Raw genomic sequence first — 23687 nt, forward strand, 5'->3', positions numbered from 1 at the left:
ATCACCATCACCTCCATCATAACCATCTTTATCACATACCCTTCAACCTGCCATCTCCGTAAACATCTACTTCTTCCGACATTACCAACTCCCACGGTTGCTTCGGTTCCGGAAATCATTCCCCGCGATACGATACAGCTACGGCAAGGCCGCTGTCGAAGCTTTCGATCTCGCTACATTGAATGCTAGCAGCGAGCCGTTCCACGCAGTCTTCCATCGACAAAATAGAAAAGCCCGGCCCTCAAGCTCTGCTTTCTGTGGCGGACGGGCTATCTCCTCAGAGTGCTTTATAGTTTAACACAGCAGCTTTCCTCCTCCCCACGTGGTCTCTACACCGATCCACCTGTCTGCTGGCTTCTTGCTTCGATCATCATCAAACAGAGCAGCTATCCGCCGAGTCAACTCCCATCCTACAGCTTCGCCATGATCCCAGCAATGACGACGAACGTATACTTGACACTCTACGTATCACCCGTCTACCTCACGGTCGGCAGCATCCTGATCACCATAGCAGCCGTCTTACTACTACTGCTACCCCTCCGCACCCTACACACCCGAAACTCGGCTGCCACACCCCTCCGCTCGGTGTCGCCTGACACATCCCAGAAGCCTCGGCCTGAGCACCAGCACTCGGCAGACGCACCATCCAAGATCGCCGGGATCCTGACCAGCATCCTTTCCGTACGTCGAGGTTCTACGGTTGCCTTGCCGCCGCCATCATCGCCGGCAGGTGCTACGCCCGGACGGTACCTCCCCAACACAACCCGTACCGATGCGGAGATCGCAGCGTATGGACGATTCCCGGATTACGCTGCGCTCAGCGGTGTGCTGTTGCCGAAGCCGTACGAGGAATTTGATATATCGAAGGCCCGGGCGAGACCGTACCGACCGTTCCGGTGGGCGTACCACCAGACCATGTGTTCGTTCCCCCACCACCATCACTTCTACGTTTGCAAAATATACTAACTCCAACAGCGTTCAAGAAGATGGAGCCCGACTGGTGGCTAGAGCTCGAAAACACCTACAGCCGCCGCATCGCTCAGCGAATAGAGCTCTACAACCGCCACGGCGAAGACGTCCTCCAATGTCTCCCGGGCGCCGAGGCGGCATGCACCGAGCTGATGGAGATGGTGCTGCAGTTCCTTGTCGCACGGTACCCGCAGTATTTCGCCCTCAAGTACCCTGCCGGCGAAGACACGGAATCCTTCGTCAACCAGATCCTAGGCCGCAGGTTCAGGATCCGCGAGATGCATCCGCTGGTGGTGCTGCTCACGAACGTGCCCGAGGACTTTGCCATCACGATCAAGAACGAGGAGACGGGTGCGTACGAGTTCCACGCCGGCATCATCTGCAGCAGTCTGGGCTGGAACGTCGCTTCGAAGATTGGGAAAACTCTACAGGAGATTCATCAGCCGATTCCGGATTACGAGGAGAAGATGTCGAAGTCGATGGACCGGTTCGTGCCCATCCCCCCGTAGACTAAATACATGAAGAAAACCAGTGTGCTTACAACATCACGTATAGTTACTTCAGCAAGATGCCGACAAACATGCCCATCCAGCGGGGCTCATGGGGCCTCGAGTACAAGGAGCCACTATATATGCCACCTGACGACCCACACGCCAGGTTCCGGAACCTGCAGCTCCCCTTGCTAAAACTGGAGGACGTCCGCCTGCGCGTAGACTGGCAGACACTGCGGCGCCTCCCACTCAGCGGCGCAATAGTGTTCAACTTCAAGGCCCTCTTCACGCCCATCACGGAGTTTGCAGACGAGCCGTGCATCCCCGCCCTCGTCCTCGAGATCCTTGAGAAGGGGAAGAAGAGCCTCATGGAGTACAAGAGTACCTGGCACGTGGAACACGTGGTGAAGCCGGCGCTGCGCGAGTGGGCCGAGGAGCAGGTGCGGAATGGGCTTGCGCCCAAGGATTGGGAGGTGGGCACCCTCGAGGAGTATCCGATGTTTAAGGGCTGGGAGGAGAAGTGGCATCGTGCGCAGAGGTTTTAGTCTTTGGCTTAGGTGTGGGGTATTCGTGGTTCATTGCTTGCTTCTGAAGTTTGGTCTTGATGACGTTGTCTTTTTACTGTATATTCGTTAGGGAGGTGGATCGATTTCACGCTGTAAATTTTAATGGGTGGACACTTGTCCACCGGAATGTACACTGCGATATTTACGATTCTGTACGATTTGCTCTCCATATGATAACACAGCACCGGTGATGAAGAATACCGTACAATGATGCACTACCTACTCACGGCAGCAAGCAAAAAAGAAATGTATTTATTCGACAGGACTCTGAATCTCGGTAGAGTACACCACTAACTTAACTACAGATGATCCAAAACGTAAGACTTAGATAACCCGTCGTAACGTCATCATCCGAAACCGAGTGATAGTACGCGCATGCGCATGAATGCCGTGTGCAACAAGGCGATGAGGAAAAGGATGATCCGGCATCGTATCGCCCCTCGGGCTACGACAGACTTACTAGTAAGTACCTACTTAGATCTTCGATATAGTGATCCCGCATCATCGAAATATTTCCGTTTCTTGTTGTTGGGTAACTAAGAGCGCGAGCTAGAGGCTTTGAGGCATTGAGCCTCCTTCTTGTTCCTAAGTTTTCGACTTGACGGGGACGGAGGGGACGGAGGGAACGGAAGGGCTCTCCTTCACTGGAGGGGTTGGTTCGCGATTATTTCTTTTTCTTCTGGCAGTAGGTGCACGCGTGCTAGTTTTCCGTAGTTGAATGTGGCTGACTGACTGTGGCTGATTCCAGTCCATACCGTAGCTGAGCTGCTGCGGTGCCTAAAAAAAACCAGCCGCAAGGCCAGTGGTCACTGCGAGTCCCGACGTGTCGTGGTAGTTGCAACGAAGGGTGCCACGAGGCTGCTCTTCACACTTACCTCGTCTTCATAGCGAATGTCATATGAACCCGTTGGTTTCAGTGGCAGTGACATCATTCCCCCGCCTACGAGAGAAGCTTGTTTTACTTACTGCGTATTATGCTCTGGGTCCCCGCCACGTGTTGGCTGGTTGATCCGAGTATAGATGCGGTGATGAACTAGTGTACGGCCGAATTACGAAGATGATATTCAGCAGAAATTTGAATTATTTGAATTCTTAACATCACGATGTTACATTGTCTCAGCAGCTCCTTCCTTCCCCCCCTCCTTTCTGCGAGTATTCGCCACTTGCAGTCGAGCATGCTGCACAAAGTTCCTCCTCTCTAAAAGCAACCAGAAAAAGTGAGATCGAGAGATTGAATCTCTGGGGGAAGGTGCAACCGAGGGCTAGTCGGAAGAGGAGGGAAAGAGAAAGAGTGATGAGATGATGGTGGATAGGAAGTGCAGTGATGGAGGGCAGGGCTTTTTATTGTTGGAATTGAATCATGGAGAAAAAAAGAGAAAGAGGAACGAAAGCACAGGGGAGGGGCTGGCTTTATATACCTGCTTCAACACCCTCGCAGGCACAAAAATGAAGGGGAGCAATGCAGCAATGACAGCTCAGCAGGGGGTCAGCTATCCTGATCGAGCAAACAAACATCATGTCCTCTCGATCGAGCACTTGTTTGCAATTGCCGCAACTGTCGGCCTCCCTCTAGGCAGCACCTCTAAGACAATCACCTTGGTGACCCAAGGATCCCATCACTTTGCTGAAAGTTTCCATTTTTAATTTTCCAATTTTTATTTTTATTTTATTTTCACACATTAGCGCTGGGAGTCCTCATACTCGCCAGTGGTGAAAAACCAGCCGTTCTCCGCAGGACTCTTCGGAATGCATCTACACCTCACACAGGATCTCTGAGCAAGTCTAGTTCGTTATGACTTCTCAATCCTGCAGGAACAGAGCCCGTAGAGTCCGAGCGAGACTACATGAATGATCATACGGCACCGTACCGAATGATATTCGGTGAGGCTCGAGATAAGTACCGAGTAGGATATACTATGAATGTGGGTATGATGAAATTTGCTGGGTGGGCGACTTCGCCAGAATATTATTCGAACTTGAGGGCTTTTAGGTAGTAAGTGGCGATTTGAGATCGGAAACTGTCGATGAACACTAAACACGGCTTCACCAAGAGAAACTGCAAAGTGGGAAAAATAAAAATAAATCGTACGCATGGTCCTGCTTCTGTCAGGATGTGCTATTCGGTCCGAGCAAGCCCAGCATGTTAGAGGCAACCTTGTTTGTCTGAACAGAGCACATACGTCACAGCTCATCGATCGTATTTTCGAGGAGGGGTTGGAAAAGAGCGCAACTCAGGCATGGCGACAAGGGAGGTCTCTGTGCTCTTGCTGTGGCCTCTTCAACGTCGTGTGAGAGTGTGGCAGCGATGTGTTTGCCTGCTAATCAGATAGAAGCGCATGCATCGATCCATCGTCGCTGTCAGGAGTGTGTCTGTCTGGTCTAACTTGTCGCATGCATGTATGTTTGCCTGTCGTCCGATCTAGACAAGAGCTTCGAGACTGGTGGATATCGCATCATATCGAGCTCATCGCTCTTCAACGTAGCCTACAGCAGGGCTTGCAACGCCTGCTCGAGTTTCGACTTCGATCTGGTGTGGGCCCACCTGTTTCTAGGGTCAGCCGGGGCAGCCAACGGTGATACGAGTCGGTTTCTTACATCTCGTTTCCCTCTTCTTCGATGCTCCATCCACCCGGCTATAAATAGTCTTCCAACCCCCCATGCTCACCTTTCGTCCTCTCTTTCCGTCTTCACTCTGCTTCTTCACTCTGCTTCTTCACTCTCCTTCTGCACTCTCCTTCTGCACTCTCCTTCTGCACTCTCCTTCTGCACTCTCCTTCTGCACTCTCCTTCCTCACCCACCACCTCACCCTCATTCATCACTATCCTTCTTCACTCTCCTTCTTAACGCCCTTCTGCACCCTCATTCTGCATCCTTCTTCTACACCAACCTCCTCACAATCATTCATCACTCTCCTTCTGCACTCTCCTTCTGCATCCTCCTTTCTCACCGACCTCCTCACCCACCTCTCTCACCTCTCTCACCTCACTCACCTCACTCACCCTCCATTTCACTCTCAGACCTCGGCGGCATTCTACTCGTCCAAGGTGGAACCCGCTTTACTACGCACCTGCCGTATGTTCTGGCTCCACTTTTACCACGCTCTCTCCTCGTCAGGCCCTCGGGCCTCCGTTTCGCTCCGCTTTCTTCCCTCCACCAAGTCACTCGTTAGGTGAATGACGAATTTCCAACCCTTATCACCCAATCTGCGAAGTGGGCGATATGCATACACCGAAAGCTTGACCCGCGAAACATACTACGCTGAGCGGCGGTCGAGCTGGCTGCCACTTCGGTTAGTCGTCACTTCTCCTACGCTTCTAAGCACGATCACACTGATTGATTTTAAGATTCGAAAGAAGCGCCTGAGCAGCTCATATACTACCGTTGGCAGTATCAGTACAGCTAATGAGCCACAATAGCCAACTGCTCCAGTGAGTCACCAATACCTACTCTACATTGATATTGGATACTTACTGACGCTGAGGTAATTCTAGGCCGCCGATACGGACGGCCCAAATCGTCACTTGCGGTCAACTAGCTCGTCCCATACTGCCTACCGTATGGGGGGCGTGCGATCCCTTGAGCGAACTACCTGAAGGCTACACCGTAACCACCAAGCGCTACACCTCGGAATCTCGAATCTTTCACAACAAGACCGAAGCCGGCGACACCACTCACGATCGTGCCGTTTGGCAGCAGCTTGAAGAGCCAAATCCGATTGGTTTTCACGGCAACATCACTATCGTGAACGCCGCGAACCGAATCAATCCAACACTTGGATTCTATGTGTTCATTGCATTGTTCATGCAAACATTGCAGAGGGGAATGTTGAGAGAGTTTTCTTATTGGTGCTTGCATTAGTGTGGCGATTGGGCATGTTGTTAATGCTCGAGGAAGGGGGAAAAAATCAACGTCGACTATGGGTCGATATGTGGAGATGTTGTTTGAGTCGGACTGTTATCGAAAAACAATTTTTACGGAGATATCGGATATCGGAAGGCGAGAACCCGCAATGCTCGAAAAAGGGCGAAAAGATAATGGTGGAGTATGGGTCGATAAGTGGAGATGTTGTTAATGCTCAAAGAAGGGGGAGCGAATTAACGTCGAATATGGGTTGGGATGTGGAGATGTTGCATGTGCGGCCATTGAGTGTGCGTTTTGAAGGAGGTAATCACTTATGCGTATGATGGAGGAAAAGTTGGAGAAATTGCTGGATATGGTAGTTTGGGAGCAGCAATGTCTCTTGAACTTGCAGTTAGATGATCCTTTGCTACTATAGCAAAGGGCTCCGGTCAGGAACATGTTATCTGCCTAGATTTGGTGGGACGCGGAGGAAAGCGGGGACTCACCAGGTGACGGGTGAAAATGTACACAATTTAAATGTTACTAGATTTCGCTGTACTTACTGAAACAGAGTGATGAAGCGATCGCCAGGGCAAGGCCGGCGCTATGTAGGCTACTCTACTGAGCGTCAATTGCCAGCCGCCGTATGCGTCCATCTAGGCTAACTAGAGTGTAGACTAGCTACTGAAAAGACTAGTGAAGTATGCCGCCCATACATTAGTACTTCACATCATAGGCGGTAGTATCCATCAAGGACATGATCACATCCGTTATGGTGTAGTGGCTAGCATCGGCCGCTCTCAATTAGAGTATTAATCCGGCCAGACCGGGGTTCAATTCCCCGTAACGGAACTGCAAATTTTGCCCCCGTGCAGTGGGCGGTCACGTCATTCGTTTTGCGATAGGTATCCGAGAGGATATGGACCGGCTGAATACGCCTGCAGATAGCGAATGGGGATTTTGGGGTGGATATGTATGAATAGCGATGCTAGGTGGAGAGGTCTGTGAACATGAACGGCGATGCTGGGATGGGTAGCCTATGCCTACGGAATATGAATGTCGATGTTAAGGTGAACAGGTCTGTGGATAGGCCTGCGGACATGAATGACCATTCTAGGTGAATACGTCTGGATATGAATGGCGATACTAGCTAGAATGGGGCTTCACGATACTATACTGATACACCCTCACGCCAGTCTCATAGTATAAACTCCAAATCCTCCAAATCCTCCATAAATCACCAACTCTAGCATCAGCCGCAGTTCCCTAGCACCAGCGCTTCCTCCCATCTCACACACGCACGCACGGTCTTCAGATGGTGGAGGAGGCTACATTCGCGGCCTAGGAAACTTGGAAGCTGGAAACTTGAGCGATGGCTGTGTATGATTGATTGATAGGTAACCTGTCCACCGCCTCCCTTCGAAAAAGAAAAATGCGATCGTTGCGGATGACTTATCACTTGTCTCCGTCACCAAGTTCCAACCTTCGCATGCCTACTTCCCACTTCCCAAACGCAAGGAGCAAGATCAAATGGAAGAGAAGAAGAGGCTATGATTTCACCCAGGCTCGACCTGGTGAGCTGGTGATCTTGTTTGTGTTGGACACATCTTACAAGTGATAACTTGCTACACCACGAAACTGCTGGATACTGCTGGATACTGCTTTCTTCAACATGTATTCTGGAATCGCTACGGGACGGAAAGAACGCAGTTACCCAGGAGACATATGGATTCGCACACCGACCCAGGAGTAGCCAAGTAACCAGATAATAAACCTACATAAGTAGAATACAGAGAATACCCCCCAGTACCGAAAGAATACTCTGTAACATCGCATCCCATCCCATATATCCACCCCCAACATCCCGCCCTCGAACAACCCCCCCCCCCCCTCCACCCCTCCGCGCTCCAATCTAATCTTTATAAAGCTTCATGACCGCGCCGCGCACAAAAGTTTTCCAGTGGCGCTTGACGCTTGACGTTTGCCTATCGGTACCATTCTTGCTGTTCAGATCCTTCGTCCAGTCGTTCCACTTCCCGATATCGATCATGGAGTCGAATATGTAACCGCACTCCTCGCGGGTCATTGCCGTCGAAGACTTTGTCGGGGGGGAGGTCGTGGCTGACGAGGAGCGCGATGGCGAGGAGCGGGCGCCGGATGCTTCCGCCGCATCAGCGGATACTAGGGCCGCTTGTTGGGACTTGGTCGGCGCCTTCTGGGGGTGTCAACATCACTCATGAGTCACGATGGGTATGGGCTGAGTATATGGGTACCTTGCGCTTTTTGGTGACGGGTTCGCCGTCCTCGTCTACCGCTGGTTCGGCCTTTTTTCGTCCACGTTTGGCGGGCGTAGTGGGCGACCCGTCACCAGCCTTCTTGCCACGGCCACGTTTAGGGGTAACTGTGGGCTTCTCCTATGTTTCATGTCAGCGTATTTAGCGTAACGTGGTTGGGGGCATGGGAAGAGGCATCTTAACTCCCTCGGCTTCACCATCTTCCCCACCCCTTGTCTTTGCCGCCGCTTTACCGCGGCCACGCTTGGGCATTGATTTCTCCTATGTTTTATGTCAGTACTTCGTAACAGCGAGAGGGGCACGAGGAGATAGTACTTCATGTACCCCAACTTCATCATCCTCACAGTTTCCCCCACGCACTTTCGTTTTGGGCACTTTGCCGCGCACGGGCTTGGAAGGGGATTCCTGCTTGCTGTTAGTCACCCTCGGCGGAGAAATGCAGAAGGAGAGGCACATCAATCTCCGTCAACGGTGAAGACGGCGGTTCCCCCTCTTCCTCGTCTGATATCATGGTGGTGTTGGGGGAAACTGTTTCCTGCGATGACAGAGAGGACGAAGTTGGGCTGGAGGTGGGAATGTCCGAGGGAGTGGTATCCTCTGTGCCAGCAGTTGCGGGTGCTGCAGCGACGTCGGTCATGACGATGTCGGGTAGAATAGCGTTGGGTACGACTTTCAAAGGATAGGACTGGGACTGTTGAGACCTTGCTCTTGTTTGCATAGAGGAGGCGAAAGGCGCAGGATGGGGAGTTGGGTAAGTGTCCGTTCAAAGAAGGAGGAGAGAAGTATGCGGAGAGAATAGTCGAGACAAGCAGGGTTATATAGGTAATCACTTCTACTTCCTCTCTCGCTTCTGCTGGAAGGGTGGGGAAAGAAGGAGGACTGGGACACTGCCTGAGATCCGCATCGTCCTGTGGAACGCAAACCTCGAGCTTGAGCTCTAGAGTTGCAACCTGCCTAGCTGGGTGTGACGGTAACATTCCTGTGCAGAATCCATCAGTCCAGATGCAAGTGTAAAACCAGTGAAGGAAGGTGAAGAGCAAACAGCCAGCTCATGTCTGTATGACCGCCTTCGAGAAGAATGTTCACTGGCTAGATCAAGGGGAAGATGTCGACCGCCCATGCAAGCCCTTCCCGTGAGGAGTCTGAATCGGTTTCAGATGCCTGCTGCATACAGTATATCAACCCTGAACGAGGTTGCTCCTCGCTTGAAATCGATTGACTGTGTGGATGGAAGGTAGATATCGATAGCTCCCATGAGGCATCAGACTCGGTCTCATGTATAGTGAGTGGCTGTTCATTCCAACGGCTAGGTAACTAGGAGATGTCAAACTGCAGTAATCCACCAAAGCCGCGGATTCTGCATCTCCACGATCCCTACATGAGCGAGTCAGTGTGCAAAGTATCAAAGATTCAATCACTCCAGTCTATTCCACCGGTCCATCCATCCATCACTACAGTCTAAGATTCCGGAGCATCCAGCGAGAAGCAACTTCCACCCATGTTCCAAACAAATCGGTAACCCCAATTTAGAGACAGACGAGTGATCTGGTGAGAGGAAGGCGGGGGCCGATATTCTTCCAAGTTCCCACTCGGCACCGAACCCGATCTTTCGTATAGCTATAGTAGTAGCCTTTCTTCTCGAACTTGCCGCCTGGAATATTCCAAGCCGTAGCAGTCACTTCCTTCACTTTCGTCACTTCCTTCCCCGCCGGTTCCCCCCAAGCCGTGAGCTAGTATTCCACCCACCCATCCTGTAGCCGCAAACCTCCGGCCAATCCATCAGACTTCCGTCCATCCACCGGCCCCTAATTGACAGTTGCCATGAGGAAAGCTGCTATCCCCAATGAGACTCTCTCCCCCGGGCCCTCACACTTCTCCAGACACCTTCACATCACCAGCCATTGCACCGTTTCAACAGGCAAACTTCCAGTAGTTCCGAAACGGCGCTCGTCGTCATCGGCATCGGCATCGAAACCAATTGAGGATTCGAGGGATCAATCATCAAACTGCCCCGAGTGCGAGCCTGTCTCTTCTCCTGAGTCCTTCTTTAGCAGATCAACCAACCAACCAGGCCTGGGTATGGAACAAACTCGCACCTATGTATGTACCTGCATCTTCCAATACATTTCACCAGCAATTATCGAACATGAATGTGCAAGCTCCTCCAACCGTCACTCAAGAGTCAAGACACTCGCTTCCCCGATCTCCCAATATCATCTGTTCACTGGATTCTCCCGTGTTCGTCAGAATCAACTCGGTTGGACGAAAGGTCCCGAATATTATCGGAAAAAGCACTGTCAGTGAGGACAATCATCAAACCTCGGATCAAGGAGAAAAACAATCCAAAACGTCACAACTAGGACCGCGCAATAACCACCCAGCAGGGCACCAGTCAAGTCCCCAAGAACGAACAACATCACTCAATAAATTCGTTTTTTATTCATACGCAATCACCCATCACGCATCATGATCTCGAGAAGAAAAAAACCAGAACCCATTCGCATCATACGTAATCCGTATCCCATGTGTACCTTGCGCGCTAGAAACCAAACACACCCATGCCCCTCGTGACTCTCCTACCAGGACCACCTGGCGTTCCAATTCCCGTAAACTCCAGGTCATCATCGAACGCAGACTTTTTGCTTCCGGTCTTGACGATATGTTCGATTCCGGCACTCTTACGGCCGACGCCCCTCACGTCCTCGATGCACCTGGTGACGGCGCCGAGCAGGACGACCAAGTTTACGTCCGACTCCTCGGCGATCTTTTCTGACATGAACGCCTTCTCGTTTGCGGGCTTGAGTAGGGGGAGGCGGGAGTGGGTGAGCGACTTGATCTCGCGGAGGATCTGGTGGTTCGGCACGCCGTTCGGTGGGTTCTGCAGGTACGATAGTAGCAGCTTGATCCGTGCGTTGAGCATGACGATCGCGTTCTTCTTCGCCATGAGCCCCGACAGGAGCTCGTCGTTGGCTGTGCCCACGTCCACTTTCTCCACCACGTCCACTTTCTCCACCGCGCCCGATCCCGATCCGGACCCCGACGCCCCCTCCTTCACCTTCATCTTCACCATCACCTCCTCCTTACCCTTGCCCTTGCCATTGCCGTTGCCCTTGCCCGCCGTCGCTTCCGCCGGCGGAACGGAGCTAGCATTCCCAGCACCCTTCGCGACAAAATCCATAGCGATCATCTCCGCCTCGGCGCTCTCGATGGTATACGGCAGCGGGACAAACTTGAGACCGAGCTTATTCTCGTCCTCTGCGGCCTCATAGATGCTCTCGTAAATCGCGACGGGGAGCTTCCCACCACCGCTGAGCGCCGCCGCTGGCGACGGGTTGAGCAAAAGCAGAATCAGCGACTCGTTGTACTTCAGCAGGTCCTGGTGCACCGGCACGTGCGCCGCCTGCGGATGGAACAGCAGCGACGAGCTCGACGTGTACCAGCCTATCAGGTCTGATGTGGGGTGTGTCTCCTTGACTATCCCCGCCCTCTAATCAGCACTCCCCGCCCCAGACCCCCCCTCACAGGTACTCACACAGCTGCAACTTCGTCTCAAACCACTGTTTATCGACGATGACATTCCCGTCGTCGTCAACAGACGCCATGAATTCGAAGGCGTATTCTATGGCGATCTCGCGGCCGCTCTGCGAGCCCATGAGCGCGCCCACGACAGGCCCCGACTGCTGCCGCAGCGTGTGGCGCGTTATGTAGTCCGAGATTGTGAGTAGTGCTAACGGGTGCAGCGCGATTTGGAGGCCTGACGTGGAGGCGTGTGAGGATACAAGCGGAGAGGTGGCGGGGGTGGTGGTGGTCATGGTGGTGGTGGTGGGGCGGTGGTGGGAATGTGAGCAAGGTGCGGTGGGGAGCTTGGAGGTGAGGGAGGTGGGGAGCTTGAGGTCCTGGCTAACTAACTAGAGTACGCTAGCTGGCATAGTGCGGCTCCGTGCACGTGACTTAGCGCTCTGGTTTCGAGCTCGGCTGAGCAAGTAAGGCTGGAACTGAACGAGCCCTGTCTCCTCCAACATACTATATACCTGGTTACTAGTACCCGTGCCAGCCTTTACAGTAGATTCCCAACTCCCACTGTACTCTATATATCAGATCAAACCAGCAGAATACGGGGAGGGGATCGACGAATCTGGGGCGGAACAGGAGTGCCCGGCAGGCAGGTACTGCGTGTGCGGAGGGTGCGGTTAACGAGTGTGTGGATAATGAGTGTGATTTTCCTTTGTAAAAATTGGTTGGTATATAGGCGGCGGCGCAGCATCGGGCCGTGGTGGTAGAACTCTCTCTCATCCCCGCCGAGCTAGCAGGAATGGTTGCGAAGTTGGTGGTTGCCACAGGTAGTCTAGTAAGGCTGCATGCGATAATAATTGATGTTCTCTCTCTCAAACCTGCAGAACCGCAAACATCATATCTCACTTCCCACTACCATACTACCATCGATACTAGCAAAAACCCCCACTGGGCAGAAGGCCGCCAGCACATTCCCGCCCCGCCCATTCACCCGCCGCCAGCCAGCCACCGCAACACCATCCCCGCAATACCATAGTTACCATCCCAGCATCACCGTGCAAATCCTATTCCAGTCCAGTCAGTCCATCCAGTCCAACCATCCAGTCGAGGCAGTTCAAGCAGTCCGCCAGTCCAAGCAGTCCGCCAGTCCAGCCAGCACAGCAGTTCGTCCAGCACACGCATCCATCACCGATCAGTCCAGTCCACGAAATTAACCGCTCACTCCACTATATACTAGCAGAGTTACGGAGTAGTTCCGCGACGATCATGTCATCACCGTCATCCCGCACCTGTATAGACGACGATCATCCCGCCGCACGTCGGGAGGAAGCAACAGAAGAGATGGGTCTCCAAATAATTTCGCAAAGTAAATAACTACATCAATACCGGTACCTAGCTCGGGAACAGAACAGAAAGAAACACAGACCAGACAGACAGACAGACAGGACCCCCCCCCCCCCCCCCCCCTCCCCCCCAAAGCTACCTAACATGCATGCGCGAGGAAAGCACCTAGCACTCCGTGTACGAAAAGAGCAGAAGCAGAAGCAGAAGCAGAAGCAATGAAAGAAAGAAAGAAAGAAAGAAAGAAAGAAAGAAAGAAAGAAAGAAAGAAAGAAAGAAAGAAAGAAAGCAGGCAATAGAAGTGGATAGAAATAATAAAATAAAAGTGAGCCTAGCAAACAAGCCTTGTCTAGATAGAACGAACCCATACACGCGGTCGGGAGCTTGACACGTCAATTTCCTCCCTCCTCACACCCTCCCTCATCTGTCACCCCACTTAGATGCCCATCGTATAGTCCATCTCTACACCGGGCATAACACCGGCCATGAACTTGACGAAGACGACCAGGTACTGGTCGACCCTGAGTCCGCCATCATCTTCCTCCGCACCAACCTGCTCCCACTCTTCTGTCTCCTTAGGGGTAGTGGTGGCAGCGGTGGCAGCGGTGGTGGTGGGCTCGATGGCGGCGGCGGAGGTCTCGATAGTGGTGGTAGCGGCGGTGGTAGTGGCGGTCTCGTCCGCCGGCAGCGCGTCTTCAGTAGCCGCAGCATCCCTCCGCGCCTTCCTGCTCGCCATGCCGTCAAAGATGCGCTTCATCGTCTCAGCGTGTTTGCAAGGATGAACCGAAGCCATCTGCAATGGGGTCTCGAGGCAGGGGAAGGGCTCGATAGTGACGGTCTTCTGGCTATAATCCGACGAGATATCCTCAAACATGACGGTGGGCGGATGCAGGGGGATATTGGTAGCGCCATCGAAGCCGGAGATGAACAGTCTTGGGACCTTGAAGTACGTCGAGTAGGTAAGATAGAGGTTATAGTACCTCATCGGCGTCTTCGCACCCTTCCCCTTCCTGGCCGTATCGCGGATGATCGCCTCGTCGTCATCCTCCTCATCGTCCATATCTGGGATCTCATCGTCGCTCTCGTCCTCGACATCGCCACTGTCGCCCACGCTCTGCACGCGCTCTATCGGCCTTGCCTTGTGCGCCTCGTCGCCTCCCGCAGCAGCAACGCCTCCATCCCACCCCTCCTCATCGCCCGGGTTCCAGGTCGAGAAGTTATCGTCGAGGCGCGTGCGGCACGGCGCGTGCTTCAGCACTAGATACTGTTTCTCGTCCGGGAGGTAGCTGACGCGCTTCGAGGGGTGCGCAGCTGCCCACGCCCACGTTGGGAACTTGTACACTAGGTAGTCGCCCGCTTGCACGAACTCCTCGGGCGTGATCTCGCCCGTCGACGCGAACGTGGACGTGTGCGACGCCGGCGTCAGGTAGTCGCGCAGGCGGGAGAACGTCGAGTGCAGCATCATGGGTTGAGGAGCTAGGTGTGGAGCTATAGAGCTTTGCTCGCGGCGGGGACGGGGAAGATACTGGTCGGAAGGGTTATCGGTTGTTCTACGGCTTGGGCGGGGGGGAGTTGTGGGCGATGATGAGGATAGTTGGAAGCTTCTTTGCTTTCTTTCTTTCTTTCTTCTTCGCGGGGTTCGTGTGGTTGGTTGGGTTGCGGGTTAGGGGGAAGGTGCGTGGAAGGGAGCTCTGTGCTGAGAGGCTGGGTTGGAGACGATGGCGGGGGTGGGGGGATGACACAGGTAACGAGAGCTTTGCATTCTAAGAGCTGATAAGCTGGATGAGTAAGCAATCCGCATGACCAAGGGCATGCACGCAACGAGGCTCGCAATCATATTTCGATATCGGCATGGAGCCTTGCTGGCTCGCAGGAAGGCTTCAGCCAGGCTGCTTCAATAGACGAAGCGGGAGCCCTCCCGCACGCCCTCCGTTCAAGGCTTCAGCCAGAGACAATCCAACAGACGAAGTCTCAAAAGACGAAGTCAGTAGCCCTCCACCCCTCACTCGCTCTCTCAACATTCCAACCATAAGTAATTCAACGATGATGATATCTACTATCCACCGGTCGCAGACTCGCAGACTCGCAGCATTCCCCCCCATCTACATCATCTACACAACCAACCCCCATCACCATCATCATCATCATCATCATCATCATCATCATCATCATCATCATCATCGGACCGGCAGCTTCGTTGTCACTCCACCCGGGAATCGCCCACGTATCCGCTTCATGTATCATATGTATCACATCACTACTATAAAAAGTACCTACATCATAGTATCTAGAGTAGAGTATGTATCTCAACGTCCGCCAAGTAACGATCGTCAGCCTTACAAAAAAAATCGTCGGCGTCGGCGCAAGGCGTTGGCCAAAAGGTAGGCACCTGGTAGGCAGGCTGGCTCAATGGCTCAGTGGCTCATACATCCACCCTACCTACATACCCTAGGTACCCTAGGTTCTCTACATATCCAGCAGCCTGAGGTGTTTGCACTGCCTACGCGAGAAACATAACCTGCATAGAAAATAAATGTCTTCGTTGCTGCGCGATTACTGGTCGCAATGGTCGGTCGGTCGGTCGGTCGGTTGGTCGGCGGGAAAAGTGTCGGGAAAAGTGTCGGGGTGGTTGACGAAACACTGGCGTGCTATGAATGCTATGAATGGACTTGTTTCTGAACTGAATAGAATAGGCACTCTACTCTACTCTACTCCACGGCACTAGTAGGGAGGAGAAAGATGAAGAAGAAAGACAAACACCCACCGCCCAGCGACCGCCACGATTGGGAGGGACGGGGGGGGGGGGATGTGGCTACGATGTGATGTCAACAGATGCGCTGTATCCACCTCGGGGGGGGGGGACTCCCCTCTAGACCCACGCGCGCATATACATATATCGGGAATCCCGGGGAGGGAACGGAACGGAGCCAGGGCAGGGCACTGAGGGCAGGCAGGGCAGGCAGGGCAGGCAGGGCAGGCAGGGCAGGTGAGACGGTTTCTTGGTAACTGTTACTGTGGTGCAGGGAGTGGGAGGGATCCGGGAGGCAGGCAGGTAGGCAGGCGGGAACCCGGGCCCGACCCCTTGACAAGTACTAGTGAGGACTATGATAGCTATCGCTCCATCAGATGTAACTTTGCTGTAACGCGGGACGGCGAGGACGGTAAGCCGCAGACAGTCAGAGAGAGGGAGGGGGAGGAGTGTGGGGATGCAGTGCAGTAGGTGCATACGGGAGAGAACGGGCGGGGGGCGGGGGGATGGGGGAGAGTCCGTGTGCTCGGTGCGCGGGTGCAGAGTGAGTAGAGTACTCTAGTTACTCTAGTGAGGTGCGGCGCTCTATTACACTGCTTAGAGCAGTCCGTCTCCGCATCAAGGCAGCTCGAGCAGCAAGTCCAAGCAGCGACGTTTTCTGTCGCTGTCAGCCTCTCCCTCCGTGCCTCCGTCTGCAGGTTTTGCTTGTTTTCGCTTTCAATCTATCGCGGGAATATATTTTTCGTGCGAGCCGATGTCAGGATGAGTAAACCAGAGTGGAGAGGTTGATGGAGGCAGGATAGGTGGGACAGGTAGGATAGGTATGGTAGGTGTGATGTGATACACAGTTGGAGTGGGGCGCATCGATTGATTGCCAGCGGGCGCAGGGAGCGGAGCGTGAGTAAGGTGAGCCTGTGAGGAAATCTGCGGTGGTTATTATTGGCGTGTGCCATTCCGAGATCGCAGATGGTTGGCGAACGACGATGTGGTACCTGGGTGGATGTGATTCGTTCGTGTGAGCTGTGAGGAGTGCAGCTGGACGTCGACGGTGAGTGGATGTTTCGCGCGCTTTTGCTTCCACTCTATAGCACTGCCTGTATAGAGTAGCTACGCTACAGACCCCTTCCACAGGAGGTAGAGCACATACATAGATCTTCAGCTTGTTCCGATCGGCATCGTCGGCTCGAATGGAGACTGCGACCGTGCAAGCGAGCTGCGGTGCCGTGCTGCCTGCGTCCGTCCAGTGCCCGCTCCATCGCCGCCGCCCGCCCGCTCAGCACGAAAGCGGCATGCATCCCAGCACTTTGTCCTCCTGCCCCATCCATATCCACCCCCCACCCACCCCCACCATGCTGTTCCACCCATCGCTGCGATCAATTGTGCCGATCAACCGCGCTCCCGTCACGCACTGCTGTCTTGTCTGTCGGTCGTGCTGTCCCTGTTCTCGTCCCTGTTCCGTTCTGTGCTGTTCCTGTCGCTCCTTCTCCGGGTCCCTGTTGCCTGTCTGTCTGTCTGACTCCGGTCGTCGTCCTCACCGAAGAGAAAGAAGAAGAAAAATAACTCCAAGACTTCGAACCAGCGCGAACCAACCAGCAGAGACTTGAGCTCGTCGGCGGAGGACACTGCTGTGTACGGACCGACCAATCACTCCGTCACTGGTCAGAGCATCGTCCCGTCCAGTAACGATTCCACCCCAAACCACCAACCACTCGCTCACCCCTCCCCCTTCCAGTCCACTGTTCACCATCCACCACTCACGTCCACCCGCACCACCCCACTCATCCACACGACACCAACACCATCATCGCTCCAATTACACTCCAGCAACGGCCCTCAATCGGCCAACCATCCTCCCCCCTCCCCCCGCTGTAGCTTTGCTCTACTCACACGCAACTCGGTAGCCCCAGAGGCCCCCCAATCCTCGACCCCACCCGCGATCAGCCTGCAGACCTTGCCCCATATCTTGTCCCATCCTCCGAAATCCCCGCCTGCGACTGCTGAACCCGTGCCTGACCAGCGACCAACACGCCTCAAGCGCACGCACTATTCACACCTTCAAGGACTCGCGGCGGAAACCTGAAATTCGCCACACCCGCGGGCCCGCCCCCCCCCTCCCCATTCTAAGCCTGACCAGCCCATCGCTGTACGGCACTCGTACACTCCTCCCCACCTACCCACCGCACTTACTCGACTTACGCACATTGCACACTCGCTCACTACCGTGCCCAGGAGCACCCGGTTCAAAGTCGCGTCTAACAAAAGAAAAAAAGCAGACGAGTCCCGTGACAAATGAGTAAACGTCCCGAAAAAACCCACTACGTCCCGCCAGGTCGCCGCCCACACAAAACACCCGGTGTCTCGGTCGTGGCTGCCGCCGCTGCTGGTTCCCACCACTCACCCGCGACCACCCCCAGGATCGCGCCACCTCCACCTGCTGCCATTCCTCCCTCCTCTACGACCACCCCCCTCGCTCAGGCCCCCCTGCGTCCCACCGTGGCTGCGCATACCCCGAGCTATATCAATACCGCATCTGCCACTCGCAACTCCCGCAACCACCCCACAACCTCCACATCACACGCCGCCGCACACGCACAACTTCAACAATATTCACCACCACCACCTTCGACACATTCTCATCTCGAATCGTCCATCACCCCAGCTTCTCCACCACACACGCACACCCATCCTCGAAATACAACCACCACTACCAACAATAATACATACACATCCGACGCAATGCGGTCCGGCCATCCTTCACCGCACATGCGCACCATCGTCCCGCGTCGCGACTCCTACGATGTTGGAATTGCCCCTGGAAACGGTCATCACCGTGTAGAGGTAATTTACTATCCTTCTACATACGCTGCCCTCTCGTCGTCGTCTCTCTCTCCTGGCATAGTCTGTTGCTGCTTCTGCTGCCGGGTTGGCGCGGCATGTTCTGCACTTCCTGTCGCTATCAGGCTGTTGCCCGTTCCCCAACCGAACCCAGCCTTGCACTTGCTTCGTCAGCCTCACGACATGCCCAACTCCACATGCGGCAGTAGGGCAGTGCAGCCTTCAGAGTCGACGCAGCACCCAACTCCCAACGCCCAATATGACAGAGCTAACTTTAGCGACGCACAGGTCCGCGATCTTAGATCCAACGATTTCCCTGTTTACCGCAGCGACCGCATCGAGAGCTCTCCGCGTCTGTCGCATGCAACAAAATACGACGGATCGCATCTCGGACGTAGCGCTCGCAATTACGACGATCGTTACGGCGATGTTCGTCCCACCTTCAGAGGTAAGGCGCAGTATCAGGCTCCGAGCCCAATGATGGCGCCCGTACGCATCCTGCGTAATCCCGACCGCGAGAGAGAACGCGCGCGCGAAAGCCGTGACGAGTTCGTCGAGGAACATGGTGTATGTTTTGCGCATCCTCCCTCCCCTGCCGTATGCGGTGCTAACCACTACCACTAGTCTCGCCAGTTCATCACTCGTGCCGAGCCGCGCGCATACCCTGCTGCTGCTCCCCTCGGTCCCTCGAAGGCGAGATTTCTCGGCGACAGCATTCACACTCTGGCTCCGGCGACCTCTCTCAGTGAACGCTGCGAGCGTTACATCAAAACTCTTCACCCCGAGCGGCCAGATCCCCCTACTCAGGATGAGCCGTATGAGTATCCTTACACCCAGCCCTGCGATCCTACTACCCTCCCCGAGATCAAGAACGGACGCAACTTTCCGATCCCCGCCGATATGGAGAGGCCGGTCTACGTCACTGAGAGTATCCGCACACCCTCAATCGAGCATGATTATTTCGTGCCCGGTTCCAAGATCCGTCCCGAGAAGCGTCGTCGTCATAGACCCCGCCGCCGCGACGAATACGACGAGGCCTCCAGCATCGGCGAGGATTGCGCCCGTCGCATGTACCGTCTCCACACGTAGAGCGGACACCACTTAGATGCCTATATCGCTAGAACCGGAAGGAAAGATGAAATCGGGCGACAAAGAAGAGATGGGACTGAACGAAAAAAGGTAATTACTGGCGGCAAGGCACATTTTACAACTAGAAGAGGGGGGGGAGGGGCAAACAACGATCATCGACAGCAGAATTGTTACTTTTCCGCAATTACGATGCCGGCGCAGAAATGCTGTGTTCTGGAAAAAGTCTTTTTTTTCTTGCGGATCGCAGCGCCGAGACATCTGGAAATGTGAGATGGGCGGGGGGAGAAAAATTTGGGCTGGATTGGAAAGACGTTCTACGGCTTGGTTTTTTTTCCCCTGTTCTGTACTTTTCTCTGCGTTTTTAGCAAGAGACTTAGGTGATTCTTGGGGGAAACACTCTGGAGAGCGGTGGATATTTGGGCTTTGGGCTTTGAAGTGTGAGGAGGGATAGACAGCTAGATAGGCTGTCTCTTACAAGTTACAACGATGGGATACTACTAGTACTGATACTATTCTTTGTCTGTTTATTTCTTTTTCTTTTCTTTTCTTTTCTTTTCTGTTAGCTTCCGTTGGGAGCTCTGCTCTCCTTGATAGGAGGGAGTTGTCAACGGACGGATGGGTCGGGAGCATTTGAATGGGATGGGATGGGATGGGATGGCGGAGTTACTGTTTGCTTGCTTCACTTATGGTGTTGGCTGATTGGGTTGGCTTTCTCTTTTTCTCTTTTTCTCTTTTCTTCTCTTTTGTTTGTACATGTCTTGTTGACGAGACGAGGTGCTCTTCGAAATGCCGTGTTCGTGTTGTGTTGCTCTAGCTAGCTATTGCAGTTTGCAATTTTGGATACGGGATCACAATGGAAGCTTCAATAATTCATTACTTACTTTCCCGTGATGATCGTGATGATTGTGACGATGAGTCGAGCGCAAATAGAATCACATGAAACTGAAACGTGTGGCCCCCACGTCGCCCGCCCCCGGCCGGCGCCCCGCCACTAGCGCTGGCGGGGTATGTACTCCAGTAACCTTGAAACATAGCTCCCGCTCCTCACGCACGCACGCACATACATAGGCCAGCGACCTCACCTCATCTCACCACCGCACCGAAGCAATCTCACCACCCCCCCATCATCTCCGCAAACACCGCACTCAGTCAGAATGGATCCTCCCACCACGGCCCTCTTCGTGCGCCTGCAGCAGCACCTCACCGCCATCGTGACGGAAGAACCGCCGCCCGAGCTCGACGCCGTGCTCGTGCGGACGTTTACCTCGTCACTTGCCGGTTTGTCTCGCACTCCCCACTCGCCCTCGCGCTGTGACTCACTCCCAGCGGTACTATAGACACGCCCGCGACGCGCCCGCAGCTCGGTCTTTTACCACTCACCATCCTCGCGCTGGAGACGACCACGTCGGACGCCGCACCGCTAGCGCAGTGCATCCTGCGACTTTTACGCGACGTCCCGTTTACCGAGGTGTTACAGATCACGTCTGAGGCGCAGATACTGGCGACGTTGTCGTCGCCCGCCGCCGCGTTCCAGCGGCTGGGGCTCGAGCTGCTGCACAAGGCCGCGAAGACCCCGAATGAGGCCGGCATGCTGGCCTCCTGGCCGGCGGTGATGAAGGCGCTGCTGCGGGTGTTACTCCTAGGCGAGGAGACGGCGACGGCGCAGTTTGCGAGCGATGTGTTGTTAGAGTTGCTGAAGGTTGATTCGATCGCGACTGGGGGTGCTGGCGTGGTGTGGAGGAGGGTTTTTGGCGATGAGGGGGTTTATCGGGTTTTTTTTGAGAGTACGAAGGTGGGCGAGGGGGGCAGGGCGGGGCACGCGCAGAGTCGGCTGCTCGAGCTGATGCCGCGGATTGCGGCGTGTGACTGGGAGCTAGTCTGCCGCAGCCGGTTTCCGGCGGTGGAAGCGGAGTACTTCGAGGTGCTGGAGGAGCGGGATGGCCGGGAGTATGGTGGGCTGCTGTACTATGTCGCCGCGAAGATGGTGGCGGACCGCGAGGACGTCATGATGCACATGCTGCTGCTAGAGTTCTACACGGTGCTCTTCGGGGCGTCGAAGAAGCGCGCGCTGGCGTTCCTCGAGGACCTGGGGATCGTGCGCGAAGTCGTCGCGCTCGCCCTGCGCCCAGAGGAGTACACCGACGACTCCATCGACGTGGACCTGCTGCAGCCGAAGGCGTGCGCCTTCGTCGGCACGCTGATCACACACTTCCCGTCGCGGCTCTCGCAGCCCGCGGACAAGCCCCTGGGCGGCGAGCTGCTCAAGCTGATCACGCACCACCTATCGGAGCCCTACGCGCCTCCGCACAGCCCAACACTAACCCTGCTGCGCGCCCTCCCCCCCGCCTTTCTCGTGGGCAAAAACATCGTCTCGCTCCTCCCCTTGTCCCCACCCCACCCCGAGTTCCTGCGCACCCTTGCCCTCCTCCTACCGCACGAACCGCTGTACCGCGAGTACGCAGCCGCGTCGTCGGATATGTACGAGCGCCTCACCGCGCTCTCCGAGACCCTCGTGCACGGTCAGTCCGCGGTCGAGGCGCTGAATATCATTGCCGCCATTGCCGCCAGCGAGGGAAACTGGGGGGTGCAGGAGATCCTCAACGCCCCCGGCGTAATGGGGATGCTTGCAAAGCTGCCGGAACAGAGCTTGGGAGCGGGAAGGGATACGGATGGGGCGGCGTGGAGAGTGCTGAGGAGACGGTGGGAGGTCGCGAAAACTGTGGAGGAGAGGCTGGAGGGGGGGAGTCCGTGGAAGGGACGGATGCAAGAGCGTGTGGCCGGCGGCGTGGTTAGGCGTGTTGGGGCAGGGGAGAGGGTCGAGGTTGCGACGGAGGGGATGTAGCCTGGGATGGGATGGGATGGGTGGGATGGGGTGGGACGGGGCGTGGGGTGGGATGGATGGGTGGGGATGGAGTGGGTGGGGATGGGTGGGAGGGCGATGGGCGTTGCGGCGTTTGTGTGTAACTTGTGCGTAACTTGTGCGTTGCGCGTTGTAAGTTGTAGGTTGGGGAATACCAATACCAATACCAATACCAATACCAATACCGATACCGTAGGAAGCGGTGAAGTGCGTGGTGCTGCTACGATACATTGAATGGATCGACGAGCGAGTGAGAGTAGAGTACAGCAAACGGTTCCATGCCACATCACACGTACGAGTAGTCACAACACACAAGATCCTCGGAGGAAATCATCCCATCATTCACTTTTACTCGTCTCCCACCGGCTAGTGTAAGGGCTGTGTTGTGGCAGGACTGGACACGGGTGGGTATTCTATCAGTCGCACTGGCAATGGCAGTGGCGGTGTGCTGATGACGGAGGTGAATGTGAAGGTGAATGTCAATGCGAATGTGAATGTGAATGTGAATGTGAAGGTGAAGGTGAAGGTGAAGGTGAAGAGTCATGGATACTGGTATCTCACACCCGTAAAGCCACACCTCGCCCCCTTCCAAGCGCAGACTCCGCGTCACTGGGCTTGTGAGTCACCAACGACCAAACCCTCATCCAGTCCCACCTAGATGGTTGGATACCTACCCAGTTGTTCGGACTTTTTCGACGATATGGCATACCTACGCACTCGGCGTATCCTGAATAGGTATCCCGATATCTAATCCTTTTTTGTCCGATCGTTGATTGAGTGCGGCCTCTCTGCCCGTAGTTGCCGTATGTACAGTACTGGTGAGCACAGAAGTGAGCCACCGCGCACAGGCTGTGAAGGCAGTCTGATACATCCTACATAGAGTACTTCGATCTTGTAGAGGCCTTGATGGCAAATGGCTGGTGTGAGGCAGTGGTGAATGGAAGCAGAGGGCACTCACGAAATCACTCGAGCATACCGTATTAGCGCTCAGCTCCTTTGCGCGTTTTCGTCTTTTTGCTATGCACCAAGGCAGGCACCAGGACAGGCACGATGTCGCGCATGGATAGTACTGTGGGGTGCATACATATCACCCATCCACCCATCCACGCACGCACATGTTTTGGATATATTGATATTGA

General features: G+C 54.7%; 8 protein-coding genes and 1 non-coding gene across 9 annotated transcripts; 5 read left to right on the plus strand and 4 right to left on the minus strand.

The window, feature by feature from the left end:
* Positions 1 to 306: 306 nt before the first annotated feature.
* BZA05DRAFT_199657 (uncharacterized protein) lies at positions 307 to 2167 on the plus strand. Its single transcript, XM_051479478.1, has 3 exons — positions 307 to 919; positions 976 to 1456; positions 1525 to 2167. Exons 1-3 carry the CDS (start codon positions 424 to 426, stop codon positions 2003 to 2005), a joined length of 1458 nt encoding a protein of 485 aa, XP_051342520.1. The 5' UTR covers positions 307 to 423; the 3' UTR covers positions 2006 to 2167.
* A 2477-nt stretch (positions 2168 to 4644) lies between these two features.
* Positions 4645 to 5676, plus strand: BZA05DRAFT_199678 (uncharacterized protein). The gene is made up of 3 exons (XM_051479479.1): positions 4645 to 5099; positions 5372 to 5455; positions 5519 to 5676. Exons 1-2 carry the CDS (start codon positions 4684 to 4686, stop codon positions 5388 to 5390), a joined length of 435 nt encoding a protein of 144 aa, XP_051342521.1. The 5' UTR covers positions 4645 to 4683; the 3' UTR covers positions 5391 to 5455; positions 5519 to 5676.
* Positions 5677 to 6633: 957 nt separating this feature from the next.
* Positions 6634 to 6719, plus strand: BZA05DRAFT_t62. Its single transcript has one exon. It is a non-coding gene; the product is annotated as a tRNA-Glu (tRNA).
* A 1043-nt stretch (positions 6720 to 7762) lies between these two features.
* BZA05DRAFT_388338 (uncharacterized protein) lies at positions 7763 to 9104 on the minus strand. Its single transcript, XM_051482662.1, has 5 exons — positions 8616 to 9104; positions 8477 to 8566; positions 8345 to 8422; positions 8141 to 8281; positions 7763 to 8079 (listed from the first exon to the last, which is right to left on the minus strand). Exons 1-5 carry the CDS (start codon positions 8877 to 8879, stop codon positions 7780 to 7782), a joined length of 873 nt encoding a protein of 290 aa, XP_051342522.1. The 5' UTR covers positions 8880 to 9104; the 3' UTR covers positions 7763 to 7779.
* A 1402-nt stretch (positions 9105 to 10506) lies between these two features.
* Positions 10507 to 12043, minus strand: BZA05DRAFT_471474 (uncharacterized protein). The gene is made up of 2 exons (XM_051487963.1): positions 11694 to 12043; positions 10507 to 11635 (listed from the first exon to the last, which is right to left on the minus strand). The coding sequence occupies exons 1-2, from the start codon at positions 11971 to 11973 to the stop codon at positions 10701 to 10703; spliced, it is 1215 nt and encodes a 404-aa protein (XP_051342523.1). The 5' UTR covers positions 11974 to 12043; the 3' UTR covers positions 10507 to 10700.
* A 1183-nt stretch (positions 12044 to 13226) lies between these two features.
* Positions 13227 to 14738, minus strand: BZA05DRAFT_388340 (putative autophagy protein). The gene has a single exon (XM_051482663.1). The coding sequence runs from the start codon at positions 14478 to 14480 to the stop codon at positions 13452 to 13454; it is 1029 nt and encodes a 342-aa protein (XP_051342524.1). The 5' UTR covers positions 14481 to 14738; the 3' UTR covers positions 13227 to 13451.
* Positions 14739 to 15834: 1096 nt separating this feature from the next.
* On the minus strand, positions 15835 to 16381 carry BZA05DRAFT_199733 (uncharacterized protein). Its single transcript, XM_051479480.1, has one exon. The coding sequence runs from the start codon at positions 16239 to 16241 to the stop codon at positions 15885 to 15887; it is 357 nt and encodes a 118-aa protein (XP_051342525.1). The 5' UTR covers positions 16242 to 16381; the 3' UTR covers positions 15835 to 15884.
* A 1356-nt stretch (positions 16382 to 17737) lies between these two features.
* On the plus strand, positions 17738 to 19790 carry BZA05DRAFT_199773 (uncharacterized protein). Its single transcript, XM_051479482.1, has 2 exons — positions 17738 to 19166; positions 19224 to 19790. The coding sequence occupies exons 1-2, from the start codon at positions 18054 to 18056 to the stop codon at positions 19686 to 19688; spliced, it is 1578 nt and encodes a 525-aa protein (XP_051342526.1). The 5' UTR covers positions 17738 to 18053; the 3' UTR covers positions 19689 to 19790.
* Positions 19791 to 20672: 882 nt separating this feature from the next.
* BZA05DRAFT_199739 (uncharacterized protein) lies at positions 20673 to 22551 on the plus strand. The gene is made up of 2 exons (XM_051479481.1): positions 20673 to 20966; positions 21026 to 22551. Exons 1-2 carry the CDS (start codon positions 20843 to 20845, stop codon positions 22528 to 22530), a joined length of 1629 nt encoding a protein of 542 aa, XP_051342527.1. The 5' UTR covers positions 20673 to 20842; the 3' UTR covers positions 22531 to 22551.
* The last annotated feature ends 1136 nt before the right edge of the window (positions 22552 to 23687 follow it).

This window comes from Tricharina praecox (genome assembly GCF_024521635.1).
Source record: "Tricharina praecox strain CBS 144465 chromosome Unknown BZA05scaffold_4, whole genome shotgun sequence".
Taxonomy (NCBI): Eukaryota; Fungi; Ascomycota; class Pezizomycetes; order Pezizales; family Pyronemataceae; genus Tricharina; species Tricharina praecox.